Here is a 21660-nt window from a genome sequence, read left to right as displayed (position 1 = left end):
AATAGATGTTTTTCCAGCACATATCAGACCTGCATTTAGCAATATAAATATAATTTGTAGTGGGTTCTCTCACTATAATAAATAGTATAATAATATAATAAATAAGCCCATAATGTCACTTATTCAGTGTTTATAAAAACTACTTAACTGATTATTTTAGTTTAGACTAAAACATATTGTTTAAAAACATTTTAAAATATTTTTTGTAAGTAAAAAATGTGCAGAGGTAACTAGCCCCCCCCCCATTGTAATAATACGCCCCACTCCACCCAGTGGCAATAGATTCCCCAGTGACAAATAAATGCCCCAATTATATTGCCCCCCAAACCCCATATTTGCAAGACTCCATTAAAGAATAGCCTCCCACTGCACCCCTCCACCCAAGTGGCGCAAACTTTCTTTATGTCTTAATAATAACCAACCCCCTGGGCAAAAAAACTTTTTTGTGATAACACCCAACCCCAGTGGACACAGTTAACCTTCAGTAGCTATGAGTTCCCCCTCGCTGTCATTAACCCCTTCACCCCCACATACAAAGCGCATCAGAGTGGGTCAATGGTAGACTAATCGCATCAGTCCCCAACAGCGCTGCATAGTTACAGTATAACTTTACACACACCATTACACTTCACAGATTACAGTATGTTCAACACTACCCACACTTCTACTCTCACACACCACTGGAGCGACGGACATTCGTTCTGACATGGGACCGAATGCCCTTGAACGGGGATTGCCCGTACACACTGTTATGTCCTTCATTAACAAACCACAGGTTGCTTGCGGTATCGCTAGGTTTGATTTACAGCACATCAAACCTAGCAACCGCTTGAACGCGCAATAACCCGTACACACTGAGCGATGTAGGTGCTTTGTCATTACAAAACGGTAAATCTGCCTGACATTGCTCTAATGTGTATTTGTCAACAATGGGAAAAGAAACAAACCTCCACGTCGTACAGTTCTCACAAATGAAGTCTATGTCAAGAGTGTTCCTTTTGGGGGTGGGGCATTAAGCGGAAATAACATTTTCCTTAATGACAAAGTCAAACTATGCGCAAATTCTATAGAAATGTTTATGGTGGTTTGCATAAGAGATGAAAATAGTTCGTTTCCAGGCTCCCACTCGCCAGCTTACAAAGTGAAATGTTTTAGGCACCTAGCAAAAATAAATAACGTCACATTGTCAACATATTTTATTTTCATACTTTCCAGCTCCTGTTAAACTCAATCACAGAAACAAACATTGCATAAAAATAAGCACAATCTCAGATTAATTGCATTGTTAACATCGGTAGTTTAAATCACATGTTTATTGATTTGTTTTAAAACAGGCTTGAAAATGTCAGAAAATAAATCCAAAAAGTTGTGTGATGATACAAACTGATTTTTTTTTTTTTATTCACTGGTCTTCAATTTCCCTTGCCCCTTGATAATAGCATAAGAGAATATAGATTTAAAAGTAACATTATTGTGATATAGCTGAGAGCTACGGTTACTAAAGCAAAAGAATTATCAGAGACATATACTGCATTTTGCAGGATTGTACACAATGAAAACTGATACTATTGTACAGGCCAGGTGCATATGTTTCTAAAGCAGCAATCCCATGAAAAATATGAGTGTATTTTGTTCTTCCTATAAGACTATCTTTAGGCTGCTAATAATGATTTAGAAGTTTCCACAGTGTCATGTGACTGTCATGGCAACCACAGTCACATGGCACATGATGTGGCGATAAGAAAGTCTTTGTCACACCCCCTCAGTTCTGTCTGTACTGTTAAATACAGTGTGTCCTTCTATGAGGGATTGCTGCCTTAAATGTGTCTAGGATTAATCAGATTATCTGTCCCTGTCCCTCATTTCACTGTTTTAGACCTCTCATAAATTTGCCAATTGATCTCAAATATGTCTATTTCTGATGCATTACTTTAACTTTTACACCACTTTATTTATTAATGTTATATGTTGAATATATATATATATATATATATATATATAGATATATATATATATTAGATTTTACATTTGCACATTTACGTGAGATCATTACAAATATACATTTATCTTAATGATTGTCTAGTGTTAAGCAAAAAACTTTATTTACATGATAAAAATATTTAAGAGCATTTTTGTTGAATTTAGGAATCTAGATTACCAGGTATAATATTTCCACAGTCCATTTAGATAAAATCCATACTAGTGTCTGTTACATTTGCATATTCTTGCACAACCGCTGCGTACGGGATCTCAGCCGCAACGGGTTTTGCGTCCGCCTCTGAAATAGGCCCAGAGACCAGAGGATTGTGGGGGAAATGTGCCAAACCTTCTAAAGAAGACAACTGGAGATGTTACCCGTAGTAACCCATACCCATAGCAACCAATCATATTCTAGATATTTTATAGTATGTACTAGATAAATATCTGAGTAGTTGCTGTGGGGGACATCTACACAAGTCCTCTTCAGAAGCATTGATAAATTTCCCGCAAAATGACTGAATCTATGAATGTTTTACCATTATAAAACCAGCTGGTACAGCTTAATTATCACCTTCTGTACTGACAATAATCTACTATCCTGCCATAGATAAATACATGTACAAGCCATAAAAGATAATGGAATATATATATATATATATATATATATATATACACACTGTATAGCAGCCTACATATGGTGGCATGCTTATATCCCAGTAGCCTTGGTCAGCCTTTCCCGGTTCCTCTTGGTATTTACACAAGGTGGTGGATTACTTCTTACTGGCAGTACATTGTCAGGACATTCTTCTGGTTCCCCCTGACTAACAGGACTGGAGGTCTCAGGTCTTGTGACAGGGTCTCCAGCCAGGCCATATACAGAGAGCTGGGACATTTCCCCTTTCTAGCAATGGGCATTGTTCTGAAATGACATAAAGCAATTGTCAGTGGTGCATGTCTGCCACCTGAGTCTAGTTATTTTGTAAATAATTACCATAGGTAGATACTTCTGAATGGGGATGGACACCAATGTAAATAATAGCACCCAGGGGTATATTGTAATTATAACCCCCTGGGTGCTATTATTTACATTGGTGTCCATCACTACATAAATATGCTGTGACACCACATACATATACTTAAGTTGGGTACACACTAGGCCGACCTATCTGACGATTGGTAAGTCTATACACACAAACAATCGTCTGTCCGGTGTGCCGGGCTTGACAGCTCAACTGGGCGGGCATTTAAATTTGCCCGCCTAGTTGAGCTGTGTACGGGCGATCGGCGGGTCATCCGTACACACAAGTAGATGACCGTCGCCCATACACACCAGTATATGACCGATATTTCTTTCAGAATTATCGCCCATCTGCTGTGCTGCACAGCAGATCAGATAAGTCTGTGAATGACGTCCGCTGTACACCCGGCGATGCACTATCGATATATCACCCTTCAATGGAACGGGCGATATATCTATCAGTGTGTATCCAGCTTAAAATAATTACACAAACGGACTTTTAGGTTTTATAAACTGTTGTCACCTTCGCATGACTCCCCCATGAAATTCTCCTATGGGACACACCAATTTATGTGTAAATGGGAATTACATGAGACAACTGTGGAGAATATGGTATTGGGGGCAAGATGTACTAAGCATTGCATCCACACTGCCGTACATTCCTCCAATTATCTGGTACAGACCGGCGATAATAATGCTGGGATGTACCTAGAAAATATGAGATATGGTAAGAACTTACCCTTGTTATCTCTATTTCTACGAAGTCCATAGGGTTCCACAGGATACCTTGGGGTATAGGTGTGACGTCAGTCGCAGGGCACCAAAGAGTTAAGCTTTCAGCCTCCCAGGATGCACTAGGTCCCCCTCCTATACCCCGCCCCCGGGCCAAGGCACCTCAGTTAGTTACCAAGCCATAGGCCGGAGGAGGAGAAGGAAGAGAGAGAACAAAGATCTGGACACATACAAGAATCACATTCTCACCAGAGGGAGACGGAAAACCGGTGACCAGAGCAAAGCCCATCTGCAGCACAGGTGCGACAGGGCGGGAGTCCTGTGGAACCCTATGGACTTCGTAGAAATAGAGATAACAAGGGTAAGTTCTTACCATATCTCATATTTTCTACTTCAGGGTCCATAGGGTATCCACAGGATACCTTGGGGATGTCCCAAAGCAGTATCCTTTAAGGGTGGGGACGCTCCTGTGCAGAAAGGAGAATCCGCCGCCCGAAGGAAGCATCCTGAGAGGCGAAGGTGTCAAACCTGTAATACCTCACGAAGGTATGGACAGAAGACCACGTAGCAGCCTTGCAGATCTGAACTGCCGAGGCACCACGTCGAGCTGCCCACGAAGGACCCACAGACCTAGTGGAATGAGCCTTCAGAGAAGGAGGGACCGGTAGGCCTTCATGAAGATAAGCTTCAGAAATAGCCATACGGATCCAGGCTGCCAAAGTTTGCTTTGAAGCAGGCCAACCCTTTTTACAGAAGCCATAGAGGACAACAAAGCGTCCGACTTCCTAAACAAAGAAGTGCGGTCAACATAAGTCCTTAAGGCCCGCACAACATCCAAAGAGGCCTCACCCACGGAAAGACCCGGTGAGTTAAAGGCCGGAACAACTATTTCCTCGTTAACATGAAACTGGGAAACAACTTTGGGAAGAAACTCGGGCCGAGTGCGGAGCACTGCCCTGTTCCCATGAAAAACCAAGAAAGGGGGTCTACAAGAAAGAGCCCCTAACTCAGAAACACGTCTGGCTGAAGCAACGGCCAGAAGGAAAAACAGTCTTAGCTGTTAGCCATTTAATATCCACTGAGCCCAGTGGTTCAAACGGCGGTCCTTGGAGAGCCCTCAGGACCACAGCCAAATCCCAAGGCGCCACAGGTGGAACAAAGGGCGGCTGAATACGGAGAACACCTTGCATAAAGGTGCGCACATCCGGGATTGTAGCAATCCTACGGTGAAACCAGACAGATAGGGCCGAAACCTGTACCTTCAAAGAAGCAAGGCGAAGCCCATGATCTAGTCCTGCTTGCAGGAAGGCGAGAATCCGAGACAGACGAAACTCCCGCGGTGCATAACCTCTCGGTCGACACCACTGGAAGAACGTATGCCACACGCGATGGTATATCCTCGCGGAAGACGGTTTCCGAGCTCGTAACATGGTACGCACCACAGAGCTGGAAAACCCCCAGGACCTCAGCATGGCCGTCTCAACAGCCACGCCGCCAAAGACAGCCGAGTCAGGTCCGGGTGAAGACAAGGACCCTGAGACAGAAGGTCCGGTCGTAGCGGCAACCGCAGAGGACTGTCCACGGACAGACCCTGAAGGTCTGAGAACCAGTGCCGTCTGGGCCACGCGGGAGCTATCAACAGGAGCGTCCCTCCTTCCTGTTTGAATTTCCGGATTACCCGTGGAAGAAGGGAGACCGGAGGGAACAGGTATGCGAACCTGAACGTCCACCGGACGGACAGAGCATCCACCAGAGACGCCCCTTCGTCTCTTGTGCGAGACCCGTACACCGGCAACTTGTTGTTGTGCCGGGACGCCATGAGGTCGATTTCTGGAAGACCCCACCTGTCCACCAGTAGTTGAAAAACGGCCGGGTGCAGGGACCATTCCCCTGGATGAACGTCCTGGCGACTTAGAAAGTCCGCCTCCCAATTTAGCACTCCCGGGATGAAGACCGCTGATATGGCCGGAAGATTGCGCTCCGCCCAAACCAGGATCCGAGAGACCTCTACGAGAGCCGCCCGACTGCGAGTTCCTCCTTGCCTGTTTATGTAGGCCACGGTGGTAGCATTGTCCGACTGGACCTGCACCGGGTGACCCTGGAGAAACCGCTGTGCCTGCAGGAGAGCATTGAAGACCGCACGGAGTTCCAAGATATTTATTGGAAGCTCCGCTTCTGTCGGTGTCCACCTGCCCTGGAACCAGTGTGGACCCGAAACTGCTCCCCAGCCCCGAAGACTGGCGTCCGTTGTCAACAGGACCCAATTTGGAACCCAGAACGGACGTCCCTTGTTGAGGTGGGTCGTCTTTAACCACCACGCAAGGGACAGGCGAACCTCCGGGGTGAGCACAATCGTCTGGAACTTCAGAGACTGAGGCAGCCCGTTCCACTTGGACAGGATCAGGTGCTGCAGAGGTCTGGAGTGAAACTGGGCGTATTCCACCATGTCGAACACCGACACCATGGAGCCCAGTAACCTCATCGCCGAGTGTAAGGACACCCGGCGGCTGTGCAGACAACTGCGCACCCTTGACTGTAAAGCAGAGATCTTGTCCTCCGTCACGAAGATCCTTTGCTGTCCCGAGTCCAATAAGGCTCCAAGATGCAGAATCCTCCGAGACGGGATTAGAGTGGACTTCTGCCAGTTGATTAGCCAGCCGTGCCGTTGCAGCAGTGCAATGGTCAGGTCCAAGTGGTGTAACAGGAGCTCTGGAGATCCTGCCACCAATAACAGGTCGTCCAAGTACGGCAACATGCGGACTCCTTGCAGCCGCAGAGAAGCCGCCATGACCGCCATAGCGTCCTGTATGTCCAATGACACCATGTAGTCCCCAGGTTCCAGCGCCAGAATGATGGACCGTAGGGTCTCCATCCGAAACTTCGGGACCCGCAAAGACTTGTTGAGTGCTTTGAGGTTGAGAATCGGACGATATGACCCATTGGGTTTCTGTACCAAAAATAGATTTGAATAGAAACCCTGGCCCCTCTGGGAGAATGGAACAGGCACTATAACTCCAGCCTGGAGCATAGTGTGCAATACCTTCCGCAGCTCCGTAGCCTTGTTCCGGTCTGATGGTAGACCCGTGGTGAAGAATCGAGCCGGGGGTCTGCGCCGGAAGGAGAGGGCGTACCCGTGAGAGACCACCTCCAGAACCCAAGTGTCTGTCGTAGTGAATGACCAACACCGGGAGAACTGCAGCAGGCGGCCTCCCACCCTGGGATCCCCCAAGGGGAGACCCGGACCGTCAGGCCGCAGGCTTGTCATCTGGCTTGGGGGCCGGACGTCTGGTACTCCATGCCTGTTTCCGGGGCTTGACCGATTTCTTAGGGCCAGCCTGTCGAGGAAACGACTGTGGTTTGGGCCTGCCCTGGGCCCTAGATGACCGAAAGGACGATGGTCCAGAACCAGAAGGAGCAGCGGCCGACGGGAGACAAGCAGATTTGGCTGCCGCCAGCGTGGCCACAATCTTATCCAGATCCGGACCGAAGAGAACTTCTCCGGTAAACGGCAACGCTTCCAGACCTTTCTTGGATCTGCGTCCGCCTTCCAGGATCGCAGCCACAAGGTGCGACGAGCAGCTACCGCTGCTGAAGAAATTCTAGACACCAGAGTACTAATGTCTAGAGCCGCCTCGTTGATGTAGGTGGCCGAATCACGGAGATTGCCAATCAACTCCGCCTGTTCGGCCGGACAGTCGGATTCAAAAGAAGCCTCTAATGAATCCGCCCAGCGCTCCATCGCTCTGGCAACCCAGCAAATGGCCATAGCCGGCCGTGCTGCCCCCCCTGCAAGGGAATAAGCGGACTTCAGGCAGATTTCTACCTTGCGGTCCGTAGCATCCTTAAGGGAGGACATGGATGGCATCGGCAATGTGGCACTACGGACAAGACGGGTCACGTGAGAATCCACCTGTGGAGGGGATTCACACTTAGCAAAATAATTATCCGCGAACGGATAAGCCACCGCCAGGCGTCTCTGCGGCTGGTATCTTTTGCCAGGTTGTTTCCACGCCTCCTCTAAATGGTCCACCAACTGACCCGAAAGAGGAAAGACTGTGGCATCGCCCTTCACATCTTTGAAAAAGGCATACTTAGATTTAGCCGCTGGGGGAACTTCGTCCTCAATCACCAAGGCTGTGCGGACCGCCCGAATAAGTCCAGGAATATATACTTTGGACTTAGCATCAGCGTCCTTAGTATGGAAAGGTTCCTGATCGTAAGGATCCAGAATCTCCCCATCATCAGACGTCCCTTCGTCATCCTCATAAGGAGCGGACAGAGACGCCACCGGCCTTTTATGAGGCCGCATCACAGACTCCCCTTGCAACACATCCGACAAGTGCTGTACAGAACTCGTCAGGGAGTTAACCCACGCTGGCTCCTGAGAACCCGGGAGCGGGGAAATAGGGAGACTGTGGGGTACCACCAATTGTCGTGGGAACCCCTGCATGGGTGACGACACCACAGACTGCTGGGACAAACCCATCGGAGTAAACGCGGGCTGCGGAGCTAACTGGCCCACTAAAGCTGTTAACGCCTGAGCGAAACAAGCCCAGGGCGGCTCCTGTACCGGTGCTGTAACCGTAATAGGCCGCGCCATGGACAAACACTGCTGGCAAAGGCCCTCCGCGCTACCCTCCCCCTCCGCTAACGGTACTTTGCACGTGGTACACTGTAGCCGGAGGGGAAAATCACTTTCAGACATGATGGCACCACGTATGTGACCTCTCTCACCAATTAAGTATTAAATAGGCGAGAGACCACCCTGCAGCACCGCACCGCAAGGGCTTTAGCAGAAAGAACAGGGACAGTAATAAAGCTGACAGTTTAGAGAAGAAAAGTTACAGGCAGCGCTAGCACAGTCACATACAATGCAGAGAAATAACAATTCCTGCACTAACAGCGCTGATTACTCAACTACACAGACACAGGGCCTGGTAGGACACAGCGCTGCATACACAGACCTGAGCCACAGCGGAGGAGAGGTATGCGGGGGGACCCAGACCACGATGCTTCCTTCCAGACTTCCAGCAGCGTTCACCATGCGTTGCAGAGAAGATGGCCGCCGAGGAGCAGAGAGAAGCTGGCCTGGGGGAGGAGCGCTGACACAGGACCAGTCAGCACAGTGCAGAGAGGGCTGTGTGCAGCGGGGGAGGCGCCGGCTGTGAGACAGGGAAGGCGCGCTCCCCTGGCATGCATTTAACCCCTGGGACGCCGCAGCGCTACCGCTCTGCTGCGGTCCGCTGTCCCAGGGGGTAGTGGAAGCGCAGGTTGGTCGCCTGGCTCCACGCTGCAGCCAGTCCCCAGGGAGCCCCCTGCCTGGGGACTTAGGACCATGTGATCAGCGGGGACCCACCGCGGGACCCCGCTGCTTACCTCTGTCCCCCTTGAATCCGGCCATGGTCCGGAGCATCTGGGGTCACCGCTAGCTGTGACCCCAGACGCCCACCAGCATCCCCGGAGCAGTACCGGCGTTCTGGTACCGGCGGGGTGTAGGGAAGACAGCATGGACGTCAGGACTGACTGTCCATGCTGTTCATCCAGATGTGCAGCCACAGCTGCATGAAGAAAAAGCTTCAGGGGCTCTTCTAGCCCCCACTCCAACAGGTGCACCCGACTCCGGCCGGGCACCAAACTAAACTGAGGTGCCTTGGCCCGGGGGCGGGGTATAGGAGGGGGACCTAGTGCATCCTGGGAGGCTGAAAGCTTAACTCTTTGGTGCCCTGCGACTGACGTCACACCTATACCCCAAGGTATCCTGTGGATACCCTATGGACCCTGAAGTAGAAATGCACAGCTGTCCTTTGTGATAGAGGGACTTTCGGATTTATGACCCAGAAGTCCCTCTAGCGACTTTCTGCGCATGCGCCAAATGATGCGGGGGAAGGTTGGAAGGGATCCCTCAGGGGGAAACGTGAAACAAAACCCAGAGGCTTAAGATGGCATCACCCACCGGGTCCAAGCTCCGGAGCTTGTATCCTATTCCGGAGCTTGGTACATATGGAATGAGGGCAAAACTCAGAAAACGGGGGTTTTCGGAGTTTTGACCGCATTTCAGGCTTTAGTACATGCCACCCTGGGTCTGTTTAAAAAAAATAAAACTTTAACATTTCCTAAAGGTGTGAGTATTAATATTCAGTGATAAGACACACAGCTTCATGTTTAATAAAAGAAAAAATGTACAAGATCCATATTAGACAGATTTAGGACAAAACTTCTCATTACACTCTTCCATATATGTAGCCTTTCAGCTGTCGTTCACCCACAAGATCCAGCCGTAGTTTCACAACAGTGGAAGAACCACACATTGCTTAATGGTGCATACACATAATCAGATAAGACAACGATAGCGATATCGTTGTCTGATCATCCTGCATGTGCTGGATGATCGTTATCGATCATCCAGCACACTACCAAGCCCCAAACGACTAAACGACTCGCAATCAATGATCGCGGGTACCTATAGTAACCTGGTCGATATTGACCAGGTTGAACTGCATGCACGAGCGATGGTCGTTATAGTTATCAACCTTCCGTGCCCACGCATCGTCCGTCGTTTGGGGGTTGGAAGGGGCTAAAAAATGGACGATATTAATGATCTAACGATATTGTTTATATCGTCCTCCAAAATCTGACCTAGGGTATGCACCATAAGCATGATTTACCCAGATGTGCTGCAGGCCTCACGCAGTTAAATAAAAGGACCAGCAGCACCTACCTATGAAAAGAAGTCATATGCATTCGAAAAAATTATTCACTTTTATTTAGTATTTTTTTTAATTCTCTTTTGAGCAGATCTATTTTTAGTCATCGCAGTAGGGAAAGTAGATGGCTATTTATTTAATTTATTAACTGTTATTTATATAGCGTACACATATTCCGCAGCACTGTAAAGCTGGGTACACGATGTGAGTACCCAGCGATGGCAGATGTGACTGGTCGATATATATATTTGGGAGGTTCAAATATTTTACAGCGCTCACCCTTAGCAGATATGAACTTAGAAATGTAGTGAAAGTTTAAAAACAAAACAAAATGGGCAAGTGTCCTGGTGAAACATCTGTAATCAATCTATGGTGATACACATACAGTAAAGTCACTGGTATTGCTGATGATTAGGCCCAAATGAGATGAACCTAATCATGAGCAAAACCAGTGACTTTACTGTATGTGTATCACCATTACACCGTTATTAATAGTGAGCCAGTAATCTCGCTGTAACTATCCCCTCGAGGGGTTATCTACCAGTAGGAACGCCACAGACGTTTCACCAGGACACTTGCCCATTTTGTTTTTAAACAATACCCTACCCTCAGGACATTAGGCATTGTTATCCAAGTGTGGACATCATATGCAACCAGTATTTGAATAAATCCACGTTTGTTTATATATTTGACAAGCATTTTTTCTTATTCCATTCACTACACATTTCTAAGTTCATATCTGCTAAGGGTGAGCGCTGTAAAATATTTGAATCTTACTATAACAGAGAACTGGACAATCTCTTTACTAAGCTGCACACTCGCTGCAGACTCAACCACTCCAGTGCGCTACCCGTTCACTATTTTATAACATATATATTTGGAAGCACAGCAGGCCGGTCTAAAGATGCGTTGAACGATGCGCGGGAGCGCGCAATAGTACAATAGTACGTACACACTGGACGACTTGTCATTCAGATTTGTCAGAAGTCAGTAAGTTTTTGGAGCGTGGGAGGAAACCTACGCAAGCACAGGAAGAACATACAAACTCCACACATATATTAGTTAGAATAAAGACATTTGTAGGGGTACAGGGCCTGAGTCAGAGTTGTACACTAATGCTCCTGCAGGTGCGATTTTCGTTGCTGTGGATGTGTGAAAATATGGTAATGCCGCAACGGCCGGGACTAGTACCGAGATGCCCACCTGAGCCACCGAAGCTGTCCGCAACTGCAAACATATACGCAGCATCGGACGCAGATCAGGCACACAGAGGGCCTGATTCAGACCCGGTCGCAAGCGCTGAGCGCTCGCAAGCGGATCGATGGTGGCCCAAAGCGCATGCGCAAGGCGGAGCCAGCTCCGTCATGCGCGAGACCCGGGCAATCCGTCGCTCCGGTTCTCGCACCAAAGGGGGCGTGCTGTCGATGTTGAGTGACAGCACGCCCCCTTTGGTTGGCGGGCCGGGGGGGTGGCTGCCCAGACGGAGGCATTCCCATGAGAACGCCTACCATCTGGGGGCGGCCCCACTAACATCACAAGTGATGTCAGTGTGAGAACTTTCGGCTCTGTTTGAGCCGAAAGCTCTCTGGGGCTTGCGGCCAAGAGACCCTACCACAAGGGTCTCATCGCAAGTCCGATGGTTGCGATGGTCTTGACCATCGCGACCATCATCCTGGCCGCTCGCATTAGCTGTGGCCGCTCCATAAAAAAAAAAGATGTCCTGATTCAGAGCGAGCGCTGTCAGAGCGTCCAGCTCTGGATCAGGGCCAGAGTCCTTGATTGAGTCTATGGTCACTCAAAATGGGCTCCGTAACTGAGACGCTGGAGCCATGTTAATTGCGTATGGGATCGCAGATGCAGGATGTGACATGCCCCCGACAGGTAGAGACAAACCTGAGTTTTTAGCAAACACTCCCCGTTGCTACCCCTAAATGCTCCCTGTCTGTCAATCACACTGCGATTAAAGACTTGCACTGTGCGACTACGGTAATGTACTTTGACACAAGCACAGTGCCACTCAGGCGCATGCGCAGGGGCAAAAAATTGCTCCATTTGTGAAAACATTGGCATAGTGTACAGCTCTGAATCAGGCCCCTAGTGCAGCGATAGTTATCATTCATCATGTCTACATGGATGATATGTTGAAATGATGAACGGTCGACAAATGGTCCCTGGTAACTAGCGGTATCTTACCAGCGCCATAACCCAGGTCCAGCAATCACAAGAGGATCAGTTCCAGCAGCGATGTCTCAGCGGCATTCCGATGAGTATATATCCCACTATCCCTAATCCAAATACTACCATCGCTAGCCCTTCCCCTAGTGCTTAACCCTAACCCCCCCTTCCTACCTTGCAGGCAGGATAACCTCCCCAGTAGTCCTACCCCTAACTTTTGACATCCTCAGACTGTCGACAAATCACATGGATACAGTTCAGATGTCAAAATTGTGACAGGTTGACATTCTGGAGATGTCGACAGTTTGAACTATATCGACATTCTAATGTTGACATTGAGGTGTCAACATGATTACTGTTGACCTTCAGAATGGATTCCGGGGCTGAGGTGGAGATGCAAAAAGAAGCCTCTCCCATTGGGCCCAATGGCCAAGACCCTAGTAGCTATAGCTCAGGTCTGTACAAGCTGTCGCTCTCTAGGGGTTGTGAAACTACTATACATATCCCAGATTTGAAGCTTCACAACTCCTGAAGAGCCACTAGCATTCCAGGCCGGAGCGTTAGCACAGTATACCACAGTCACATGACCTAAGACATAAGTGATGCATTCATTTTAGGGGTTCTCATCACACCAAATGTGAGATTATTAGCTGGCAGATTGTACCTGTACAATGCCTGGTAACCTGCATCTATGAAGCACCTCTAGTTATGGGCATGGCAAGTCCTTATTTAAACATGTCTCTTATTCTTTCATTATTATAGGTGTATGGACCTTTCACATTCTCTACTCTCATGCAGTATTACAATCCACTTATTGTACCGTGTACTAACCTAATGCTATCTACCTAGGACCATTCCTCCTTCAATCACAAGGTTTCTCTAACATTATAACTGCCCTGGGTGCAGTCATATTCCATTTCCCACTTCCCTAAGTACCTTCTCCCTCTGGCTAAATCCTGCTCTGTCTTTTACTTTCAGTCACGAAAATTAACCCCTTCATTTTAATGCTGCTACTGGGACTTCCATGCACATCCTCAGCAATAGTGGGTGCGCATAAATGGGTACACGGGGTCGTGGAGTGGGAGCGGCTATACTATGGAGGTCACCAATCTCCCTAATAGTAAGTACAGAATCCTGTAGATAGCGCTTACCTATGGAGTATGAATTTGAATGGATTGCCAAGAAAGTGGGATATGGTAAATATAATGCACCAGGCGGTTGAACGATAGTGATAACTTAAAAGGTGACCCATTGTATCCCTTGTACAATGATTTGCTCTAGTTCTTCCTATTTCTCACTGCAGTCTCGTATTCTTCTGCAGGAATGCAGCTTCCTGTGCTGAATTATAAGCTGCATTTTCACAGTGTTTTAGTGATTTTTGTTTTTTATTAACCTCAACTAGATGTTAAACTTCTAGGAGGCCTTCTCGTGGCTGCAGAACCTTTCTATAGATGCACAACCACTCAACTTTTATGCATTCTCTGAGGTGCTCTCAGATTGGGGTTCTATTACTTTAAAAAGGACATCCATGGGTGTAACTACTGGCATAACAGGAGGAGCCTACAGTAGGTGCAAGCAGACGCCGCTATTGATTCGGGAAGCTGAACGCCGGTAAACACCGTAACACCACCTGTATGTGTATGGTGGCCGCACAGCTGTCAAAAAGCTCTCCAATGCGTTTCGTTTTATCCACAGACTTTAAGCAAAAAGTCTGTGGACGAAATGCGTTGGTAGGTTTCTGGAATCAATGCCGGCGTCTGCTTGCTGAACACGCTAGAACCGGTAAGGCGGAAGACTGAGCATCAAGCGGCTACACACCCGGATACCTCTAGGGACAGTGGGAGGGTAAACTAACATCACTGTGCACAGGAGCACTTTGGATCTACTCCACGCCCACTTACATAATTTACCACAAAAGAGCTACAACATTGTATTGTGTGTGTGTCCGTAACCCATACCCTAAGTATTCCAACATGCCATAAACCTTCATCTTTACTTATATTTGATTACATAATTTAATAATTATTGTCTTTAATTTTTTTTATATACTGTAATTTATTCCACATTTTCCATTTATATAAATCCATTTCATCCCTGCACACAGAGCTCCGATTGTGTTTTATAAACTTTTTCTCCTATACTCACATGACAATTAGAGCCGCATCCCGCGAATAATCCAGTAGCACCTCATTTAATCTGATTTGTCTCAAAGTCTAAAGAGAAACATGAAGAAAGTCACTGTACAAGTAACGATTCATGTGGCTGTACATTAGACATAAGAGTTGCGTTGTGATTTGTGTGTGGTTCACTTCTCACTTATAATCATGGATGTGTTTGGATAACTGGCACCTCTTAGTATCACTTGCATAAAAATAAGCATTAGTGCAATGTACACTATAAAACATGTCACTATCATCATTACTGCTTATAGGTCCTTTTATGACAAAGGAAAAACATTTTTTTGCTCATATATTCCCGACAGCTCACAGGACCCCAAACACTGCTGCCTAATACAGCTGCCCGAGATTCCCTCATTATAGGCCGCAGTGCATATAAAGTATTTGCCTTCACACCTTGGCCTTGTTTCTCGAGATTTCCTCGTCTGAGATCTTCCATGGACAGTCCCGTCTCATCTCGTTTACCAGTGCCTCATCTCTGCAGCCGTCATTCAGCATGTATGGAGCAATAAGATCCTCAAACCGCTTCACACTATCAACCAGAACAAGTTTATTGAACAGCAGATACTAAGAGCTAAATGACTAAGCGTTGGGATTGTAAAACCGTCCAGTTTTGGGGGTGTTTCAGGGTGGTTTTGAAAATCCCAGATTTATTAGAGGCAAAACAGTCAGTTCAGAGGATGCCACTAACCACATCGCCGTCCTGATAAATTAGTATGTGAAGAATAGAAAGCAACCAAAACTGATGAACTAAATGAGGTTCTGACAGACGAGTTAGCTCTATAAGCCTGCTGTTTGCGGTATACCTGTATGGCCAAACAGAAGGTAAGGAATACATACAGGAAGAGATGTGTCAAGCCTTCTAAATAGTGGACAAGAGAACAAGTGGAGAAGTTGCTCATAGCAACCAATCAGCTGCTAGCTAGCATTTATCATGTACATTATATAAAATGATAGGTAAAAGCTGACTGATTGCTATGGGAAACCTTACTCCATTACACTCTTAAGAAGGTTTGATATATGTCCCCCTGTAATGAGGACAATCATTATATATTGGAGGTAAATAATATTAATAATTCTCATTTGGAGGAGTATTATTTAATAAATATATTGAAGCCAAAACTAATCTATGTAATAGCGAGTGTGTGTGTGTCCTTTATGCATGGCCAGAGTTTTGAACATAGCTCCACCAAATTTGGCACGGTGGTGTAGTTTGACCAGAATTAGGTTTTTGGCTACATTTGAAGCTTGTCAGGGCCATGGAGGTCTACATTGTACCCACCAAGTAGGCTGTGTTTAAGCAAGTTTGCCCAGGATGTCTCCCAGTGTCTACAACTGCACTGATCTGAAGGCACAAACTGATATGTACCAGTGGGGAGCAGTCAGAGCTCCAACAGAAGAGCAGCGCCTTGGAGGATTAACTGTCACACTGCACCTGCACTGACAGTTACTAATTTCCTCCAAGCACATTTTCATATGCCATGGTCTCCAATGTTGGTCTGCAGAGATTTCTGCTCGGCAATGATTTCTGTTCTGCAGTGATTTCTGAAACTGCAGTGATCTGGGAAGCTATATGGATTTCTGTCCTGTAAATGAACTTTTTTTTGTTGTGCCTTTAAATTCGTTAATAATATAGTTCTCAATAAAATTAAACCTTAGTTTTGCCCCCTAATAAGAGAATGATTAATGTAATTTGCCTCCTTATTCAATACATGATGTTTGCCCTCTGGGTAAGTGTTTTGTGATTCTTCACCTCTGATTGGCCAGATAGACGTAGCGGGTTCTATGGCAGTTTTGACTAAAGCATCAGCAATTTGACCATTTGTAAAGTGCCAGACATCACTGGTGGTTTGAGTATGACCATCCAAACTGCTGAATAGTAAATCCAATGTTCTGGATGCCAAAACCGCTGGCGATGTGCAGCGGTTTCAAATCCCTGGCGAACCACCATTTAGTAAATGTACTCCCGCAGGTAATTTACAAAGGTACAAAACCACAGGTTTGCTACTATCTGCTTATTTTGTGCGAATGAGTCTGTAGTCACGGTACTATATGTGCATGGGGAGCCATGGAGGTGGGCAGTATATTTCTTTTAATGGGAGCTACAGAGAAGATCATGGCTCTTGCTGGATGAGAGCTAGGAGCACTGTTTTCCCTAACTTTACTCCCAAAAGCAAACATGAGATTTTACTCTGCAGAAAGAGATATACAAAATGAAATTCAATAAGTACACAATTATGCGTAGCCCTTGTGGTGCCATATAAATAAAGGATAATAATAATGTACTTGCCGACTGTAGAAATTCTCCTCCCCGGGAGAAGCCCGGGAAGGAGAGGCCCGGGCGGCGGAGTTGGGGGTGGGTCCGACTGAAATTGCATCATTAAGCCCCGCCCACATGGGAATTTGTCGCGATGACGCAGATTTGAAATAGATGGCGGGACTAACTTATGTGATTCTCATAGAATTGCGTCATTAGACCCCTGTCCCCAACGCACGGACCCTCCGATCCCTGCTAATATTCTCCCCATTCTGCCTACTTCACTGCACCTGCACCCCCTTCCGGGGGTGCAGGGGGTGACCCGAAAAATCGGGAGCCTTCCGCGAATTCCGGGAGGGTAGGCATGTGGTGGTAGCTGGACTACGATGTATATTTCCATCTGAAGCTGCAATCCCAGAAAAGGTCATACAGACACGTTTTATACACTACATTGTAAGTAGGAGCATTTTCTGCATCATTACATCTGTTTTGCAGTGAGATGATTTTCTCTCTGTGCCATGACAAATCACTCATTTTTATCTCTATTTATTGGGGTGCTGAATGGGAGGAGGAGGGGCAGGTATTAATAACCCGGGACTCTGTAGGGGCCCGGTGAGTGGAGGGGAGGGGTAACCACCCCCCAGAATGCCAATGGCGCACATCGTAGAAAGGTGCTGAACATGGGGGCACGGCCTCGCCCCCTCTTTTGGCCACCCTTCCCAGCTCCTGGCCCTATCTATTCATACATGTTTAAATTCCCTTTCTACAGTTAACAATATTTTTATGCACTATAGAGTGGAGACTGAAATACGGATTATATATACAGTACGTTATAAGCAAAGTGAGATTTAATGCTGATTTCCCTCAGCTGCCTGAGTGAAGTAATGAGCACATGATACAGTGAGACACTGGGAGTGGTGAGATGTCTACAGTATATAAAAAGAGCAATGTTTTGTACAGGAAGTACATTTTGGGCAGCAGAAATCTCCAGTGTGTTCTACTGTTTGTATGACTGCGATCTGCCATATTCAGGACTTTTTCATGGTTAAATACAATATCTATGCACCCAAATACAACAGCGCTCCCAAGTGAACACAATGTATTAACAATGTAGTCACTAAGGCAATTTCTCATTGGTTAATTGATCCTCAGTAATATTTTGATCCACCTACATGACTGGGTATACATAAAACTGCAAACACATATGAACCAAGTCCTTGGTTTAGGGTCTAGGTAACACACATCTGGGTGAGCTAGAGTGATTGATTCTTTAACGTCATTGATAAAGAGGGTTTAAACTTGTCCCTATAGTCAATTACTTGGGCAAAAATGTTGTTGTCACAGAGGAATCAACACACAAAAGTTTGGAGGAGACCCAGACTGGAGAAGCGTGTCGCAATGGCCGGTATTGCCATAGTGTAGCAGGAGGTAGGGAGAAAAGAAGCTTCTGGAGATGCGGTGTATCATCCAGTGGCATTAATAGTATTACTGCCGGTTTGGTTACAGCAGCAATTAGTGAATACATTGGGCCACTAGCCAAGCTTTGCCCACTAGCCACCAGACTGGGCACAAATTTGCCAATTAGGCGCTTTTCCAGCGGTCACTAGACTGGGGCTTTGCACAGAAGCTGCTACACTAAGCCCAACTTTGTATAAAAGCCCAAACAATAGCCCTGCACTAAATGCTGGTCACAAGGGGCACCTTATTGTACAATGTTCAAATGGACGTGTGTAGTGGGATCTTGTTCTAGCTAAATGCACATGGGGCAGGAGGGCAGGCTCCCAATTTGGAATTGGCGGCTCAGGCTCAAAATATGGTGGTGGTACCCATTGTAAAATAAAAGATTTCAATTAACATACAGTAAATCTAATTTTGTTCAGCATTTGGAAGTCACGGGATAATGGAACACTACTGCTCGGGGAAAAGTTCCCCTGACTGACAGCAGTTAAAGCTCATTGTCATTGGCCTTGTGATATGTCACTTGAATGCTATAGCAACAGACTAGGGAGGAATTTTACCAACCTTCTAAAGAGGAGATTGTATCTATAATTTGAAAGCATATACTAGATAAATGATAGCTAGAATCTGATTGGTTCTAGACCCAGACCAGAACAGTTGATAAATCTCTCCCTCCATGGTATAATCTCTTTCACAACGCACTCTCAACATGTACAGTTCATGTGTTGATAATGTCCTTACTGGTCAGACCGTGGTTTCTGGTTGATATCTGGTAGGACGTGCACCTCATGAAATCCAATTCTGAATTTACTCAACAGAGAGATTATCCTGAAACACAAGTAAAAAAAAAAAAATATAATATACTGAATGACACACACACACACACACACACATATGATATATAGAGCAGTAGATTAAAGTTTCTAAAACAGACAAGTGGTGGTGTTGCCCATAGCAACCAGATTCTAGCTTTCATTTCTCTTCTGCATTCTAGAAGCTTATAGACAGGATTTGATTGGTTGCTATGGGCAAAAGCACTACTTGTCTGTTCTAGAAGTTTTAGCCTGTTATGTAGTCTGTTCTTTCTTCATTTCCGGGTGGTCGGATGTAACTGTCTTTACAAAGGCTCAACAGAGAGCTGATACCTCAACATGTAAAGTATTTATGTGCCAATCATTTTCTCCATTCTTCCAGGAGCCCAGGATACTCCCCGGGAGAGTAGGTAAGTATGGTCTATATAGGTGTTTCAATGATTAGCATTGCATCTGTACTATAGCAAATAACAACCACCTATTCAAATTTGTTATGTCATAGTCATATCTTTTCAATTTATTAATAATACTATCAAGGAGCATCTGTGCACTATAGTTGAATGTTAGTATATGCATTTGTTTGCCTCATGTAGAAACACTGCTGTGTTTTGACTAGGGGTGTGCACCGGCCACTTTTTGTGTCTTGGTTTTGGATCTGGATCTTTCTTCGTGTTTTGGATCTGGATTGGTTTTGCCAAAACCACCCTTCCGTGTTTTGGGTTCTGGGTTTTGGATCTGTATTTTTTTTAAAAAAAGCATAAAAACAGCTAAAATCACAAAATTTGTGGGTTTTTTTGCTCCTATGCTATTATTAACCTCAATAACATTAATTTCCACTCATTTCCAGTCTATTCTGAACACCTCACACCTCACAATAGTGTTTTTATGTCCAAAAGGTTGCACCGAGGTAGCTGGATGACAATGCTAAGTGACACGAGTGAGTGGCACAAACACGTGGCCCATCTAGAAGTGACACTGCAGTGGCAGACAGGATGGCAGTTTGAAAAACTAGGCCCCAAACAGTACATAATGCAAAGAAAAAAAAAGAGGCGCAAGATGGAATTGTCCTTGGGCCCTCCCACCCACCCTTATGTTGTATAAACAGGACATGCACACTTTAACAAACCAAACATTTCAGCGCCAGGGTCTGGCACACGACTGTGGCTGAAATGATTGGTTCGTTTGGGCCCCCACAATACAAGCTGGCAATTAATCTGTCCCTGCACAAACTGGCTCTACGGAGGCAAGATGTCGTCCTCATCCACCGATTCTTCACCCTCTTCAGTGTTGTGTACATCCTCATCCTCACAGAGTATTAATTCGTCCCAGCTGGAATCCACAACCACAGGTCCCTCTGTACGTTCTGGAGGCTGGTCTCCCTGGAAGCGTTGATAATTCATTTTATGAACATCATCTTCTCCACATTTTGTGGAAGCAACCTCCTATGCCTTTCGCTGACAAGGTTCCCGGCTGCACTAAACACTCTTTCAGAGTACACACTGGAGGGGGGGCAACTCAGGTAAAATAGAGCCAGTTTGTACAGGGACCTCCAAATTGCTTCTTTTTCCTGCCAGTACAGGTACGGACTGTCTGACATGCCTACTTGGATGCTGTCACCGATGTAATCCTCCACCATTCTGTCAATGGTGACAGTATCATATGCAGTGACAGTAGACATGTCAGAAATTGTTGGCACGTCCTTCAGTCCAGACCAGATGTCCAAACCGGCCCTTGACTTATGACACAGGCGCACGCTTGGCGCTGCTACTGTGTTGATGCACGTGCGGCTATAGCGCACACAAGTCACAAACAGAAAAATAAATTTTTTTTTTTTTTGGAGCACTTTGGGGGTTACACTACCCTTTAACAGACTTATGGGACACAGGCGCACGCTTGGCGCTGCTCCTTTGTTGATGCACGTGCAGCTACTGCGCATACATTTCGCACAAACACAGAAAAAAAAGAATTGTTTATTTTTTGTGGAGCGCACTTTGGGGGTTACACCACCCTTTAACAGACTTATGGGACACAGGCACACGCTTGGTGCTGCTCCTTTATTGATGCACGTGCGGCTACTGCGCATACATTTCTCACAAAACACAGAAAAAAAAGAATTGTTTATTTTTTGTGGAGCGCACTTTGGGGGTTACACCACCCTTTAACAGACAGACGCACACTTGGCGCTGCTGCTTTGAGGATGCAGGTGCGGCTACTGCGCATACATTTCACACACAAACACAGAAAAAAAGATTTTTTTATTTTTGTTGGAGCGCACTTTGGGGGTTACACCACCCTTTAACAGACAGATGCACGCTTGGCGCTGCTGCTTTGAGGATGCACGTACAGT

General features: G+C 46.3%; 1 protein-coding gene across 8 annotated transcripts in view; it reads right to left on the bottom strand.

The window, feature by feature from the left end:
• Positions 1-1218: 1218 nt before the first annotated feature.
• SLC12A3 (solute carrier family 12 member 3) overlaps positions 1219-21660 on the bottom strand; it is a 111013-nt gene continuing 90571 nt past the window's right edge. For all 8 annotated transcript variants that reach the window (XM_088471920.1, XM_088471921.1, XM_088471927.1 and 5 more), the window contains 4 exons: positions 19243-19329; positions 15183-15318; positions 14755-14822; positions 1219-2899 (listed from right to left, as the gene is read on the bottom strand). In XM_088471920.1, coding sequence (XP_088328046.1) covers positions 2758-2899; positions 14755-14822; positions 15183-15318; positions 19243-19329 — 433 coding nt within the window. In that variant the 3' untranslated portion in view covers positions 1219-2757. The remainder of the gene's footprint in view (positions 2900-14754; positions 14823-15182; positions 15319-19242; positions 19330-21660) is intronic.

The sequence above is a fragment of the Taudactylus pleione genome, unplaced genomic scaffold (assembly GCF_031769625.1).
Source record: "Taudactylus pleione unplaced genomic scaffold, aTauple2 ptg000117l, whole genome shotgun sequence".
Taxonomy (NCBI): Eukaryota; Metazoa; Chordata; class Amphibia; order Anura; family Myobatrachidae; genus Taudactylus; species Taudactylus pleione.
Note: the sequence above shows the minus strand (reverse complement) of the source record. Positions and strands in the feature narration are given on the sequence as shown.